This window comes from Schistocerca serialis, chromosome 6 (assembly GCF_023864345.2).
Source record: "Schistocerca serialis cubense isolate TAMUIC-IGC-003099 chromosome 6, iqSchSeri2.2, whole genome shotgun sequence".
Classification (NCBI taxonomy): domain Eukaryota; kingdom Metazoa; phylum Arthropoda; class Insecta; order Orthoptera; family Acrididae; genus Schistocerca; species Schistocerca serialis.
In genome coordinates, this window is record NC_064643.1 from 469,435,430 (window position 1) to 469,451,088 (window position 15,659).

At 36.8% G+C, this 15,659-nt stretch overlaps 1 protein-coding gene across 1 annotated transcript in view; it reads left to right on the top strand.

Annotated features, from left to right (window-relative positions):
* The first annotated feature begins 10,459 nt into the window (after positions 1-10,459).
* The window catches only part of LOC126483660 (ribosome biogenesis protein BOP1 homolog), an 88,967-nt gene continuing 83,767 nt past the window's right edge, over positions 10,460-15,659 (top strand). Inside the window, exons 1-3 of the mRNA XM_050106720.1 lie at positions 10,460-10,664; positions 11,770-12,279; positions 12,813-12,964. Coding sequence (XP_049962677.1) covers positions 10,569-10,664; positions 11,770-12,279; positions 12,813-12,964 — 758 coding nt within the window. The 5' untranslated portion in view covers positions 10,460-10,568. The remainder of the gene's footprint in view (positions 10,665-11,769; positions 12,280-12,812; positions 12,965-15,659) is intronic.

Below are 15,659 nucleotides of genomic sequence, written 5' to 3' on the forward strand. Positions count from 1 at the left end.
ATTACTTGGTTCTTTCTATTTGATATTAGTTATTGGTTTTCCTACTTGAGTGGCACAGGAAAGCAGCACATTGAAAGATAATGTTTTTATAGACCAAGATAAATTCAGTCAAATAAAAACTTTTCCTGTTAAGAATGGTTTGTCTGATTTTTACACACAGCTAGTTACAGTATATGACATAGCTCCACACAGCAATGCAAAACAGTCCTTCAAAATACTGTGTCCAATTAACGATTTAACAGTTGCAATTTTAGGGAAAGTTTGCAACAGTTAGACCTGGGATGAGGTGTACAGGGAACCTGAAGCTAATTTAAAATTTAACCTATTTCATGATACCTTTGTGCATATATTTGTAAACAGTTTCCCTAAGAAAACAGTGAAATACAGGGTGTTCAGAAAGTATCTCTGCAGTGTTGTACGACTGTTAGCAGCACATGCCGTATGATTGTTTGCCTGCCTGGGGTACTTCTCTTCAAGTGGACTCTCCCAACATTCCATTGTTTCATTTATCTCAGCCAGCATCAGTAGTACCGTTGGTGAGTGTCGCTATGTGTTGAGGTGAACGTTTAAGTTTCGTTCCTTTGTTCGTTTGTTTCGTTTCTGTCACTGCTAAAATGCTAACCATTGAAGAATGTGTGTTTTTAGTGGAACAAGTGTTCAAAGCTGGTTTGTAAATACACAGTTTCAGTTCGCCGAACATTTAATTCAGTTTTTCTGGAGACAACACTTGTAATGTTGTTGCATTAATTTGTTCTGATTGGGGTGCTGATATTCAAGATAATAAAAGTGGGTTAAAAGCTGTGAGCTATCTGGGGAAGTTAACCTTGCATTACTGCGCAACTGTTTCACCAGGTATCCAGTCTAGTTTACCAAATTCCCAACCAGACTAACATTAATTATAATCTTTTAGTACTCATCTTACGATAGCCAGTGATATATGTATAAAAAGACAATTTAAATAAAAAGAAATAAGTCAGTTTATATTTGGACATTTATTTTAACATTAATCATTGTTCCGGTAAAATTTTAGCATAACCAACTTGATTCATAACTAAACTGGTGCCTTATTTAGGATTGTGAAAATGTGAGTTTGTAATCTTACAGAACAAATCAAATAGGGAGCCAAGATTGGGAGACTACATACAACACTGCATTCATAAAATAACACATGAAGAACATTTAAACATATCCAAGAGGAAATTAACCACAACCAATCGATTCAATTTTCACCCAAAGAAGCTTCGTTCGTAGCTCAATCCTGTCCGTCATGAAATTACCACACACTGGGATACTAAATTCATACTGACTCTCTGTGAAATCTTCCCGAAAAGAATAGCTGAGGGCTACTTTGATGCTTACACCACATGCTTCACGTGGTCAACTTGGTTTACACAAAGAGTGCAACTCCACAAAAATTTTGATAATTAAAATAAATTACATCGAAACGCAATTTACAAAAGAAAAACCTCGAACTGGTTACTATCGTCTTACTATTAACCTGATGGGTCAAACAATTGTATAAGCACGTGGTACTGGTCTCACAAAGTACACCCCACATGGGTTGAACATAAAGAAAAGTTGTGATATTGAAAAATATTGTCAAGACAAGACGTTATAATCTCACGCACATCCGCATTTAAGATTGATGATCTTAGTTAGAGTTACTGATCAACATGTGGTTCCACTTTACTCACAAAGTAGTGACAAAGCAACTACCAGAAGATATTCTGAACTTCACACTCGAATTACACTGCATTGCAATTTAAGATAACATTAGATATTTTAGAGCTAAACCTGAAATGAGAGTGATTAAATTTTCAGTTAGGCTGAACTTAAGAAATCCATTGTCCTATGGACTTAGCAGACACGCGCTTAGCCGGAGATCTTACCACTTCAGACGCTTGCTGCGGACAGACTGACCTGGGCCCCTACCGAGCGTGCTTAACAGATAAAAACGGAAGTGACCAGAGGGGCAGCTTCCTATACCAACATGACAAGGGACGGACAGGACCATACTAAGAATAGAAACCTCTCTCTTTTAGAAAGCGTAGCTACCTGTTCCGCCGTTGGTCCTACTGTTATGTAGCAGACAGGCTTGTCTGCTACCATCAAACATGCAACTAGAAATACATTTGCTCATTCATCCTCTCACACAGAAGGGAAGGGGGATGACAGTATCTTATCATATACAGCATATAAAAGAAAGTGGATGTAGGTTCCGTATGAGACTGTGTGATATGAATTACATATAAACTGTGTTTTAAAGTGTAGTAGTGTGACAGATAGCTCTTGTTTATGTGTAAAAGTAACACGTTCCACTGCTCAGTCTCCTCCCAGACAGAAACACCACAGTAAATTTAGAAGAGGAATTTATGCCATAAATGACAACATATTTAAGAAATTAACATGAAAGGAATCCAACAGAGACCTTTCACACTCCCACATTGCGATTCTGTGCGAGATTTGATTAACAAATTTCGAAGTATGGATTCAGTGACAGATGCACCGAGAAGTGCTCGTCCTAACATTTTGTCTGAGGATAACTACTCGAGATTTCCGATAAAATGTCCATGAGTCAGAACAAGTCAATAAGAAAACTCGCACAGGAAATCGATGTTTGAGTCGGAACGGCCCACACAGCTGTAAGGAAAAAATTAGAACTTTTCCAATACAAAGTGACAGTCGTGCAAGAACTGAAAAATTCTGATCATGACAAGAGACTGCATTATGGTTCAAAATTTCGTTCAACAAAATGGAAGGGATATTCTTAATCAAAAGTTTTTCACTGATGAGGCGTGGTTTCATTTATCCGAGTACATGAACTCGCAAAATTCTCGTATATGGAGTACTGCAAATCCATTGTGTATTTATGAGGAACCACTTCATTCTGTGAAAATAGGAGTTTCGATTGTAATTTCGGATTGTGAGTCCCATATTTTTTCAATGAAACAATAAACACACGACGATACTTCAGTTATATTCTGTACCCATTCATAGGAGAACTTGTGTTAATTGAAATACTGAACGGTTATTTTCACAAGATGGTGCAACTGCGCATAAAGCTCGCGTTTCAGTGTCACTGCTTGCTGATGTTTTGGTGATCACGTAACTTCACAGAGACTCCACGATTGCCTGACCTAACACCACCTGACTTTTTCTTCTGGGGTTCAGCGAAAGCAACTATCTATAAAAACAATCCAAAATCCATGGATGAGTTGAAAACTGCAATACCTACTTTCACTGCTTCTGTTACAAAAGAAATGTTACAGCTTATGTTTGGAAACATGATTAGACGAATTGAATTCTGTATTCAGCAACAGGGGGGACACTTTCAACATTTAATGTGAAAATTTGTAAGTAAAATTGAATATTCAGTAAATTAATAACTTGTATTTCACGGAATTTCATTTCAGTATATTCACTGTGGCATACGGCACGCGTGGCTAACGATCATACAGCACTGCACAGAGACTTTTTGAACACCCTGTATAATTGTAAGAAACCATCTAAAAAGACATGGTTCACTTGTGAAGAGAAAGGGAAATATATCTTATAGCACCAAGGAGTAATGATCCAGAAACAATCAAACATTTCAAAAACAATTGCATTGTATTAAGAAAAGTTATTAAAATGTCCAGAAGTATGTGCATTATGTCTGAGATTAGCAACACTGATAATGAAATTAAAACAATTTGAAAAATTGTTGAAAGGGAAACAGAGCAACTGAGAGCACAGGAAGACTATATTTCTATCAAACTCAATGAAAAGTTTGTTAATAATGTCAGAAGTTGAAAATATTTTAATAATAATTTTTAAGTGTTGTAGAGAAAGTACGATCCAGCTAGTCATTAGAAAATGCAAGGCTGTATATAGAAGAGGCAATTCCTATGCAATCTGATAAAACTGAAATTCAATACACCCCTCCTACTGAAATTATGAAAATAATAAATTCACTCAAAAGAAAAAGCTTGCATGGAATTGATGGCGTTTCGAATGGAGTACTAAAAGCTTGGTCAGCCACCTATGCTCACTGAAACAGCAAATTTTTCCAGATAGGCTGAATAGGTCTGATACAAACAACAACCGCCCAATCGGCACTTCTGTCAGCTTTGCGAAAAATTCTTGAAAAAGTAATGTATTTAAGAGTAGCTTCACATATTTGTTAAAATTAAATACTAACAAAATTTTAGTTTGATTTTCAGAAAGGCTTTTCAACAGAAAAACCTATATATCCTTCCACTGATCAAATACTAAATGCTCTGAATAACAGAACATCACCCATTAGAATACAGGATGTATCAAAAAGAATCATGTGGTTTAAGAAATCATAACTATTATGGTATTTGAGATAAGTGTGTGAACATCATACTGTTGGAAAGAGCAAACTCTCTAGTCAGACATGGTTCCCGTTAGATAGCAGTAGTGTGCACCCATTTCAGTTCTAGTAAAAATAGCGTCGCGACAACAGAAAGCGTTTTTATTGTATGTTTTGCGTGGTGTGAGTCAGTAATAACTGTTCAGCTTGACTTTCGTACTAGGTATGGTATGGATCCTCCTATAGGACAGAGCATTAGATGATGGTATGAACAATTCCGAGAAACAGGTTGGCAACAGGAAAGACAAATCGCCATGACGTCCCCAAGTGTCTGACAGAGATGTCGAACGCATCTGCCTTAGCTTTACAAGGAGTCTGCAGAAATCCTCTGTCTACCTCAGCAGCTCAATATGCCCCCAATGTCCTCTGGCATGTGTTGCATCGACGTTTTCTCATGAAACCATACAAAATTCAGCTGCTGCAAGCTCTTTGTGAAGGTGACAAACAACAGCATGTGGAGCTCCATAATTTCGTTGTTGGCAAGATGGAGGATGACAGTTTCCTTCCATGCTTCGTGTTTAGTGATGAGCCAACATTCCATTTAAATGGAAAGGTAAACCGTTATAATGTGAGAATATGGAGTACAGAACAACCACATGAAGTTGTAAAACTTGAGAGACTCTCGAAAATTTAGTGTGTTTTGTACAGTTTCACATGAAAAGGTGTATGGTTAATTTTTTTTGCCGAGAACATTGTTACAGGAAGCACATATTTCGATATGCTTGAGAACTTACTTTTCCCACAGTTGGAGACTGATTCGAACGACTTCATTTACCAAGAGGATGGGGCAATGCCGCACTGGGCCTGGAAGTGCATGAATTTTTAAATGAAAGGATTAGTAAACAATGGATTGGTTGCACTAGACCAAATGATTCAGCCTTACATTACTGGCCTCCAAGGTCAGAGGACCTGACTGTATGTGATTATTTCTTGTGGGGTTTACAAAAGACACTGTTTATGTGCCTCTGAGCTGTAACTCAAGACATGCTCGCTGCTGTGTTGGAACAATTTGAATACTACATTGACATATGTCGTGTATCTCAAGGAGGGCGTATTGAACACCTATGGAAAGGTGTGAAAATCCTTTTCGAGTCTCCCGTTCATTCATTGTATATATTTATTAGTTTCAGAAATACAGACATGAGAAATCGGATGAATCCTATTGATACACCCTGTATTTCGTGTTCTCTTAAAGGCTTTTGACTGTGTGAATCATGAAATTCTTCTAGATAAGCTTAAGTATTGTGTTATGGGTGGAACAGTGCACAAATGTTTAACGTAGAAGGTTGAAATTAACAGTACAGATAGTCTACAAAAATCAACAGAGTCATCTAATTCGGGATGTATCAAGAATGGTGTCCCACAGGGGTCAGTCTTGGGTCACTTATTGTTCTTAATACATATTAATGACTTGCCGCTATGTATTGATGAAGATGCAAAGCTAGTTCTTTTTGCTGATGATATGAGTATAGTAATCACACCCACCAAACAAGAATAAGTTGAGGAACTTTTAAATAATGTCTTTCAGAAAATTATTAAGTTGTTCTCTGCAAATGAACTCTCACTAAATTTTGAGAAAACACAGTACACACATTTTCTTACAGTTAATAGCATAACACCATTGATAAATATAGACTTTGAACAGAAGTCTGTTACTAAGGCAGATTATTCAACAATTCTGGTTGTTGCATCGATGAGAAATTGAATTGGAAGAAATCCATTTATGATCTGCTGAAATGGTTAGGTTCACTTACTTATGCTATTAGGGTTACTGCAAATTATTTAAACATATTATTAAATAGAACTACTATGCCTGTTTCCATTCACTGTTCTAATATGGAATCATATTTTGTGGTAATTCATCATTAAGGGAAAATGTATTCATTGCACAAAAGCATGTAATCAGAATAACAGTTGGAGCCCATTCAAGATCACTTTGCAGACATTTATTTAAGAAACTTGGGACATACACAGTACCTTTGCAATACATATAGTCATTTACGAAATTTCTTTTTAATAACAAATCCCAATTAAAAAACAATAGCGAAGTGCATATCAAATGATGAAAGGTTAAAAGAAAACGGTGAGGCAGCAGTCTGAATTGTACAACATGAGTGTACTAAATTACTTGCCCTCTACTACATTTGTAAAGTGGATTTTTATACCTACTGGTATGGTATTTAATATCTTACAATGAAATACATTGCAGTGTGGCTCCAACATGAAGTGAAAAAAGTACTGTCAGTAGAATCAAACTGATTAGCAGATGAAATTTATTTGTATCACTGCATAAAGAAATGGACTGAATCATTTAGACACTGCAAGTTGTTTCTTTGAATATGTTTGTGGCAGTAGCTCTCTGAATTGCATGTGAAACATCTTAGCGAGTGTTAGTGGTCCATATTTACGTGGTTTCACTACCAAAGGCATTTGAACTATTAAAAGCCAAATCTAAATTGGAAATGTAATCTACAAATATTGAAGAGAAAGTTACTGAGAGAAATATAACTATCGCACAAAAATTTGCTCTTGACTGGCAATGAAACATAAGCTCAAAGAAACCTAGTTTTAGTGGTGTGTGATGGCAGGACATAACACTGCGTGCCTTTTAGTAATTGTGGATTCAATTTGATGTAACAAATAAAAATACTTATGCTTCGACTTCCCAAAACATTAAATAATGATTCCTCTTCCTAAAGGTCTTTGTATAGCGTGTGAAATTCGCCTTGTTGTTGTTGTTGTGGTCTTCAGTCCTGAGACTGGTTTGATGCAGCTCTCCATGCTACTCTATCCTGTGCAAGCTTCTTCATCTGCCAGTACCTACTGCAACCTACATCCTTCTGAATCTGCTTAGTGTATTCATCTCTTGGTCTTCCCCTACGATTTTTACCCTCCACACTGCCCTCCAATACTAAATTGGTGATCCCTTGATGCCTCAGAACATATCCTACCAACCGATCCCTTCTTCTGGTCAAGTTGTGCCACAAACTTCTCTTCTCCCCAATCCTATTCAATACTTCCTCATTAGTTATGTGATCTACCAATCTAATCTTCAGCATTCTTCTGTAGCGCGATATTTCGAAAGCTTCTATTCTCTTCTTGTCCAAACTATTTATCGTCCATGTTTCACATCCATACATGGCTACACTCCATACAAATACTTTCAGAAATGACTTCCTGACACTTAAATCTATACTCGATGTTAACAAATTTCTCTTCTTCAGAAACGCTTTCCTTGCCATTGCCAGTCTACATTTTATATCCTCTCTACTTCGACCATCATCAGTTATTTTGCTCCCCAAATAGCAAAACTCCTTTACTACTTTAAGTGTCTCATTTCCTAATCTAATACCCTCAACATCACCCGACTTAATTCGACTACATTCCATTATCCTCGTTTTGCTTTTGTTGATGTTCATCTTATATCCTCCCTTCAAGACACCATCCATTCCGTTCAACTGCTCTTGCAAGTCGCCTTCTGTAGCACTTAATGACTTTTTCTGACCCATTCTCTTTTTCTGTTGTTTTGCGCTTCTGCCCTCCTTCTGTAACATACAAGGTGTCCCTGCAAACTGTTAAGCATTTGAGTCCAATAAATGTCAGTTTCCTACAGATGTGAACTCCAGCTGCCATGTACATGAGCTACAACAGTTGAAAATCAGCTTGTAAGGATCTCAAAAAAAAAAAAAAAAAAAAAAAGAAAAGAAAATGCCGAGAGCCATGTGAGATCGCGTGACTTGACTTGACGTGCTGTGACGTGATGGTTCCATGACGTGACAGTGCAGTGACAGCCAATGTGAATGGGCCTTTATCATTTCAGTTCTCGACTTTCAAAAAGTTTTGTCAGATTTTAGAGTCAATGATAACAGTTAAGCGGATGGGAATTTGGCTTTGCCACCACTGCTCATCATTTCTTTTTCTTCCTAATTTGCATTACTAATAGTTTTCTTTAACAATAATCAGTCTATTTCATCTACTTATTTAGTTTGGTTAGTATTTTCTTCATCTCAAGAAATATGGTATAAGTGGGATCAAATATGTGGCTATTGCTATTTTATTGTTTATCTAAAATATTATCTAAGGAGATTGGCAAAAATGAGAAATTATAATTGATTCTTGCTTCTAAGCATTTATTTGTTTTGCATGTGACCTATGTGTTTGCCCATCTGGTGAAATCCAAACACACTATGACTTTACACATAATCTAACATACCATCCGCGACACTCACTGTCGTAAAAGTTGTTCTCAGTTAACAGCTGGTGTGTCACTTGCGCTCGAAGTGGCGAGAAAGGACAACGTCAGATACATCGCGAGTATATTTGTGTTTCATCCCTTTCCTAACTGAGTTTCGAAATATTTCAATTACTTTTTTGCCTCCAAGAGTTTGTGCAATATCAGAATGCAGAGATGTTTTTGAAAATGATTATGAAATAAGTGCAAGCTGGGATGAATCTCGTGGCAAGCTTCAATACATTCGTGAAGAAACATTTGAGTCGTTGGATAGAACTGCAGCTTACCATGTTGATATCAAAGGAATATAAATACACAGATTCACACATAAGAAGCGCAGACATATAACACTACGTGCATAAGGGATCGATGCCCCATTTGTCGTTCTGTAGGCCTGCTGTGCTTTAGTTATCTTAAACTGTTGCCATTAGTATGATCTTCATCTATACATTATTCGAAATGGGACAAGCAGCTGCCAAATAGTGGGAGAAATATGCAGTGCGTGTAAACCCCAAGTCCTCAAAGCCAATGACATTCTCAGAAATGCTGTCATATGTCAAATTTGCTATTAGAGATATTTCATCCACTGATATATTTACTAGTTTAGCGGTATTGGAGAAATGCTATACCTTCTGCTTTAAAAGATGAAATATATTGTCACTTACCCCACATTTTATTTGTATGCCTTCCACCCACCTCTGTAATGTAAACACGATGGAAACATAAAACATTCTCACAAAACCAGTAAGCCTGAGTGCTGTAATATAATAAATTTAGAGCAAACTGCTTATTTTCGTCTTTCCGTATTGCAGCACGATTCTCCTTCAGTGGCATGCTATCTGACTTAACAACAACTCAAGGGCATGTGATTTTAAATATCAGGATTCTATCTACAGTCCTCAACAGTTGTCTGTCCTTCTTCACTTGATCCTTTCTGATACAGTTTCTGTTGCTGTCTGTACTTAAAATGATAGGCACTTTCCTTGTCCTGTAATAGTTTTGCATGCAGTCTAGCGATCTGCACATCCTGACACTTCACACGCTTTTGCTAGGCTATAATAAACACACTTAATCTAACTACTTCATCGTCAAAGCAGGTCTGTGTTTACGATTCAGATGAATCTGGCATTGATCTATGTAGAGCTGCTTCTGTGCCATATTGTCTTGCCTTTGCGGCAGTTTCCTCTTCATAGTCAGTTGTTGTATCTTATTTTCGATAGCAAACAATGTAGGTTACTGCATTCCACACGAGTTTATTAATGTCTGCGTTTATGAACTGATTTTGTTCGAAATCAAACAAAACTTAATATTACATAAGAAGGTAAACAGCGTCTTTTTTCATAAGATCTTCTCGTCTGCTATTCACTAGCCACTTCCTGCTCCTAAAACGAATCATTAACACACATGGTAATTTGCAAGCGAATCGTGACGATCCAGTTCATTAACATGTTTGTATACACCTCACAGGGTCCTTACGAAACCAAGAGAAAGACAGATGAGATATTTTCGTCTTGTTGTTGCTGCAATTTATTGCGCTACAGACGCTCCAGTGTGAAAAAATCTTTGTACAAACCAAAATAAACAACTACTATTTGTTTTCGCGATCGCGCCGAACTCAACAGTTTTAATTACTGGCCGCTTGGCGCGCTGCCGACGCAGTAGGCAACAAAATTGATGCGAAGTGTTGCGACTGTTATGTTACACTGTGACATTACGTTTTACTTGACGTACGTCTATGCCTCCATCCCACAGGCATATATGTCTGTGGTCCGATCCATAGAGTATCTTTCAGTGTTCTCTGAAATTAGTATGGAGATCACTGGTATTTCTCCATCCAAGGATGTTCAACTTTGCATACATCGAAAAGCGTGGCGTCCGGCGTAGTGTCTTCGAGTCTCTCTCTTTGCACAAAGTTTTGTTTGTTGTTCAAATGACCCATGTGTTTCGGTGCGTGTTTCCGTGATGGGTGAAAAGAACAGTGCCAGTAAACGCAAACATGTTGTAGAACAGGTGGAAGATGAAGGGGATTCAGTAGGAGGACAAGAAGAAGCCGAAGAGGTTTGTCATATAAGCTTTCCAGAAAAAACGAAGTCATGTGTTGGTAGTGCGAATGTTGTGTGTCATTTTCTTGCCGCCCACTCAAAACTATTGGAGTGAAGTGAAACGGGAGGTAAAATGCAGTATTTTGCAATTACATGTTTTGTGTAAAAGTTTTGAAAATCGCCGATCCTTTGATCGCCAAGTCATTGTAGAACAAGCAAGTTCTTGAATATACATACCCTTCGTGAAGCACTGTAATTAAAATAGTCTTCTGTTGTCGATGTCATTGTCCCTCGGTTACAAGCTTACAAGATAACTACAGGAGCATGTCGTCGCCCTGTTTATCTATGTAATTAGTTTGTCATATGTACAGCTTGTGATATCAGAAGAGTCCCAAATTGTTGAATGTTCTGTGGTAAAGTTTTTCAGAAGTCCAGTAATAAACATAATTTAGTATATTCTTGTTCTGTTATTAATTATAAACACATTTTTCTGGCCACTAGGCTCTACATCGTACACATTAGGCTATGTGCAAGTTTTCTAGTTCCTATGTAATATAGAAACAAGCGTTCATATCATATATGTGTGACTGTAAACTGTGAAAAAGAATCCACAACCATGATATTGAGTTTCGTTTGCAAATAGATTGGAGGTCTAATAATAATGGGTTTCACTTGTAGGCCTACCTGCCCACACTGAGCAGCTGCTGCCCCCACTGCCAACACCACCTTTCCATACAGCACTTACACACACAACTTAACAATATTTCCTTGAGTAAGGTCTCACAGTCAGCATGATTAAAAACATACTACAAGCAGTATTTAAAAAAAATGCAAAACATTGGTATTTATAAGCACAATAGAGATTGTGGGACTGCCTACTGTACATTATCTGCTGTGATGTATTTTATCATGTTTGTGTAATATGCGTATCTGTTTGCTGGCTTTGAAACTTTCTGCGTGAGGCTCAGGAAGCTTTTGGGACAGACCATTTTTCTAAATACGGATTTTTTCATACTTTTTATGCAGTGTTACAGTTTGCAAATAAATTGATTTAGCTTATTGATTTGACCAAAATCTTATAGATCTTTGTTCGAAAATTAATGTTCAACTATTGTTTGCAGAAAAACTTTCTGACGACCATAACAAATGAAGGCGATTCTTCAGATGAGGATTATGATTCAGATTTAGAAGCGGGTACTGATCAAGAAGACGAGTTCTCAGATGAGGATAGTGAGGAACTATCATTTGAAGAAGAAGAGAGTGATGAGGAAGACAGTATCAGATCTGGTGGTAATAGTTCAGATGATGATGACGTTGACGATGACGACTATGGTAGTGGTGATGGAGAGAGCAGTGATAACGGCAATGCAGGAGAGAACAGTGAAGTCGTTAGTAGTAGTGGTGATGCTCAGGGGCCTTCAAAATCCAGTAGTGGTTCTTCTGTTTTTGAAGAGAAGCGAACAATCAGAAGCAGTAAAACTGCCACATCTAGTAAGTTGGGTAATTTAAAAAAGACTAAGAATGCCAAAAAGGAATTCATTAAGTCAAAGAACGCAGTAGAACAACTCACTGTGAAAGAGAGTGGTGAGAACCAGAAAGATGAATATGAAACTGATTCATCTGATGAAGAGGTAAGTGTTAAATTTTCATAAATTTTAGGATTATTTTATCAGCTGTCAACATTTTTATGAATGTTTCCAATATATTGTTGAAATGGAAGCAAATAGTAGTGGTAACAGAGAATTAAAATTTTTAGTTGGTTTTTAAGACCTTACAATTATCAGTTAAAAATGATGCACAAGACAATGTGGTGCATGTTAGGCTAAGTTTATGTGCTGCTGGTTTCTTAAACTGGTATGTCATATAACAAAAGTAACTTAAAGTGTTTGAGTTGGTACAATGGTAAAACACTGGACTTGTGATCAGGAAAAATATCCTGTACATTACATTTTGTTTGTGTCATACTCATGAGGATGTTAATGCTACAGAGGAAGGTGAGTGTAAGGAATAATATTGTTTGGGAACAGTCTCTTTGAATATGATGCATCTGATTTTGTAATTGATGTAATTTGTTTTGCTTTTACATGACTTATGATTATTCATCCAGTGGTGCTTAAAAGTATGTGAAGTTTATCTGATTGTGCTCATTTGTTTACTTCTGAAGGACATAAGAAATACCGTGGGTAACATCCCAATGAACTGGTATGACGATTATCCTCATATTGGTTATGACTGGGAAGGGAAGAAAATTTTGAAACCACCGAAGGGTGATGAACTGGATACTTTTCTGAAAAAGATGGAAGATCCAAATTTCTGGTGAGTTCTTCATAATTGGTCTTTACTTACACTAATTCAATGCTATTGTGGAAGCAGGAGTAGTTGTACCCATGCGACAAGCATGTGTTACCACTGTAGATGATTTAGTGACACACAATTTCATTTATTTCTCTAAAGCAGTTGTTATGGAACACTAGCTCAGCAAAGAAAACAGTAGATTAGATTAATACTTGTTCCATAGATCATGAATAAGACACTTCGTAATGATGTGGAACGTGTCAGGTTAATAAAAGATGTCTGTACAAGATATTACATTACACAAAATATTGCATGACACTAATGTTTAAGTTGGTTTTTTTTCCCCTCTCTTAGTTTATATCTAAAAATTCAGCCATTGAGTAGGAGGAGTTGTCATCTAGAAATTCTTTTAATTTATTTTTGAATGTTGGTTCGCTATCTGCCAGGCTTTTGATGCTGTTTGGTAGGTGACCAAAGACTTTTGTGGCAGCATAATTTACCCCTTTCTGTGCCAAAGTCAGATTTAACCCTGCATGGTGAAGATCATCCTTTCTCCTGGTGTTATAGCTATGCACACTACTATTACTTTTGAACTGGGTTGGATTATTAACAAGAAATTTCATAAGTGAATATATATACTGTGAGGATCCCTAGATCCTTAAATAGATGTCTGCAGGATGACCGTGGGTGGGCACCAGCAATTATTCTGATTAGACGTTTTTCAGCAATGAATACTTTTCTACTCAATGATGAATTACCCCAGAATATGATGCCATACGAAAGCAGCGAATGAAAGTAGGCATAGTTAGCTAATTTACTGAGATTCTTATCACTAAAATTTGCAGTAACCCTAATAGCATACATGGCTGAACTCAGACGTTTCAGCAGACCATCAATGTGTTGCTTCCAGTTTAACCTCTCATCAATGGACACACCTAAAAATTTTGAAAATTGTACCTTAGCTACAGGCTTCTGTTCAAAGTCTATATTTATTACTGGAGTTGTATATACTGTGTTTTATCAAAATTTAAAGAGAGTCCGTTTGCTGAGAACCACTTAATAATTTTGTGAAAAACATCATTTACAATTACATCAATTAGTTCTTGGTTTTTGGATGTTATTACTATACTTGTATCATCAGCAAAAACCAACTTTGCATCTTCATCAATGTGGAATGGTAAGTCATTAATGTATATCAAGAACAGTAAAGGACCTAAGACCGAACCCTGTGGGACCCCGTACCTGATTAGCCCCCCCCCCCCCCCCCCCCCCCCCCCAGTTTGAGGAATCAGCTGTTGTTTTAACATCACATGAACCACTTTCTGCATTCTTCCAGTTAAGTATGAATTAAACCATTTGTGCACTGTCCCCCTCAAACCATAATGATTTAGCTTATCTAAAAGAATTCCATGATTTACACAATCAAAGGCCTTTGAGAGATCACAAAAAATACCAATGGGTGATGTCCGGTTATTCAGAGCATTTAATATTTGATCAGTGAAAGCGTATATAGCATTTTCTGTTTAAAAGCCTTTCTGAAAACCAAACTGACATTTTGTTAGTACTTTATTTTTACAAATATGGGAGGTTACTCTTGAATACATTACTTTCTCAAAAATTTTTGATAGAGCTATCAGAAGAGAGATTGGGCGGTAGTTGTTGACATCCGACGTATCCCCCTTTTTATGCAATGGTTTTACAATGGCATATTTCAGTCTATCGGGGAAAACACCCTGCTCCAAAGAGCTATTACATAAGTGGCTGAGAATCCTACTTATCTGTGGGGAACAAGCTTTAAGTACCTTGCTGGAAATGCCATCAATTCCGTAAGAGCTTTTACTTTTCAGTGAGTTTATTATTTTACTGATTTCAGAGGGAGAGGTTGGTGGAAATAAAGTTGTTTCAAACTGCACAGGTATGGCCTCTTCTATTAGTAGCCTTGCCTCTTCTAGTGAAGATCTAGATCCTATTTTCTCCACAACATTTAAAAAATGATTATTGAAAATATTTTCAATTTCTGATTGTTTGTTAGTACACTTGTCATTCAGTTTTGTGGCACTAAAATCTTCCTGTGCTCTTGGTTGCCCTATTTTCCTTTCAATAATATTCCAAATTGCTTTAATTTTATTATCAGAGTTACTGATCTCAGACATGATACAAATGCTTCTGGACTTTTTAATAACTTTTCTTAGTACCGCACAATAGTTTTTATAATATTGAACAATTTCGGGGTCAGTACTCCCTCTTGCTGTTAGATACAGTTCTCTTTTATGGTTGCAAGATATTCTTATTCCTTTAGTTAGCCAAGGTTTTTTATATGTTTTCTTAGAATTATGTTTAACTATTTTCTTGGGAAAACAATGTTCAAATACCCTTAAAAATGTATCGTGAAATAAGTTATATTTCAAGTTTGCATCGGGTTCCTTATACACTTCATCCCATTCTAGCTGCTGTAGGCTTTCCGTAAAGTTTGCAATATTTATATTGTTAATTGAACACATTGCTTTGAAATTCTGATTTGATATACTGCATGGAGCTATGTCATGTACTGCAACTAGCTGTGCACCATGATCTGAAAGACCATTCTCAACAGGATGAGCATTTATGTCCTTAAACTTATCTTGGTCTATAAAAAAGTTATCTACCAATGTCCTGCGGTTCTTTATTATACGAGTAGGAAAACCAATGACGGAGCTCAAATTGAAAGAACTAAGTA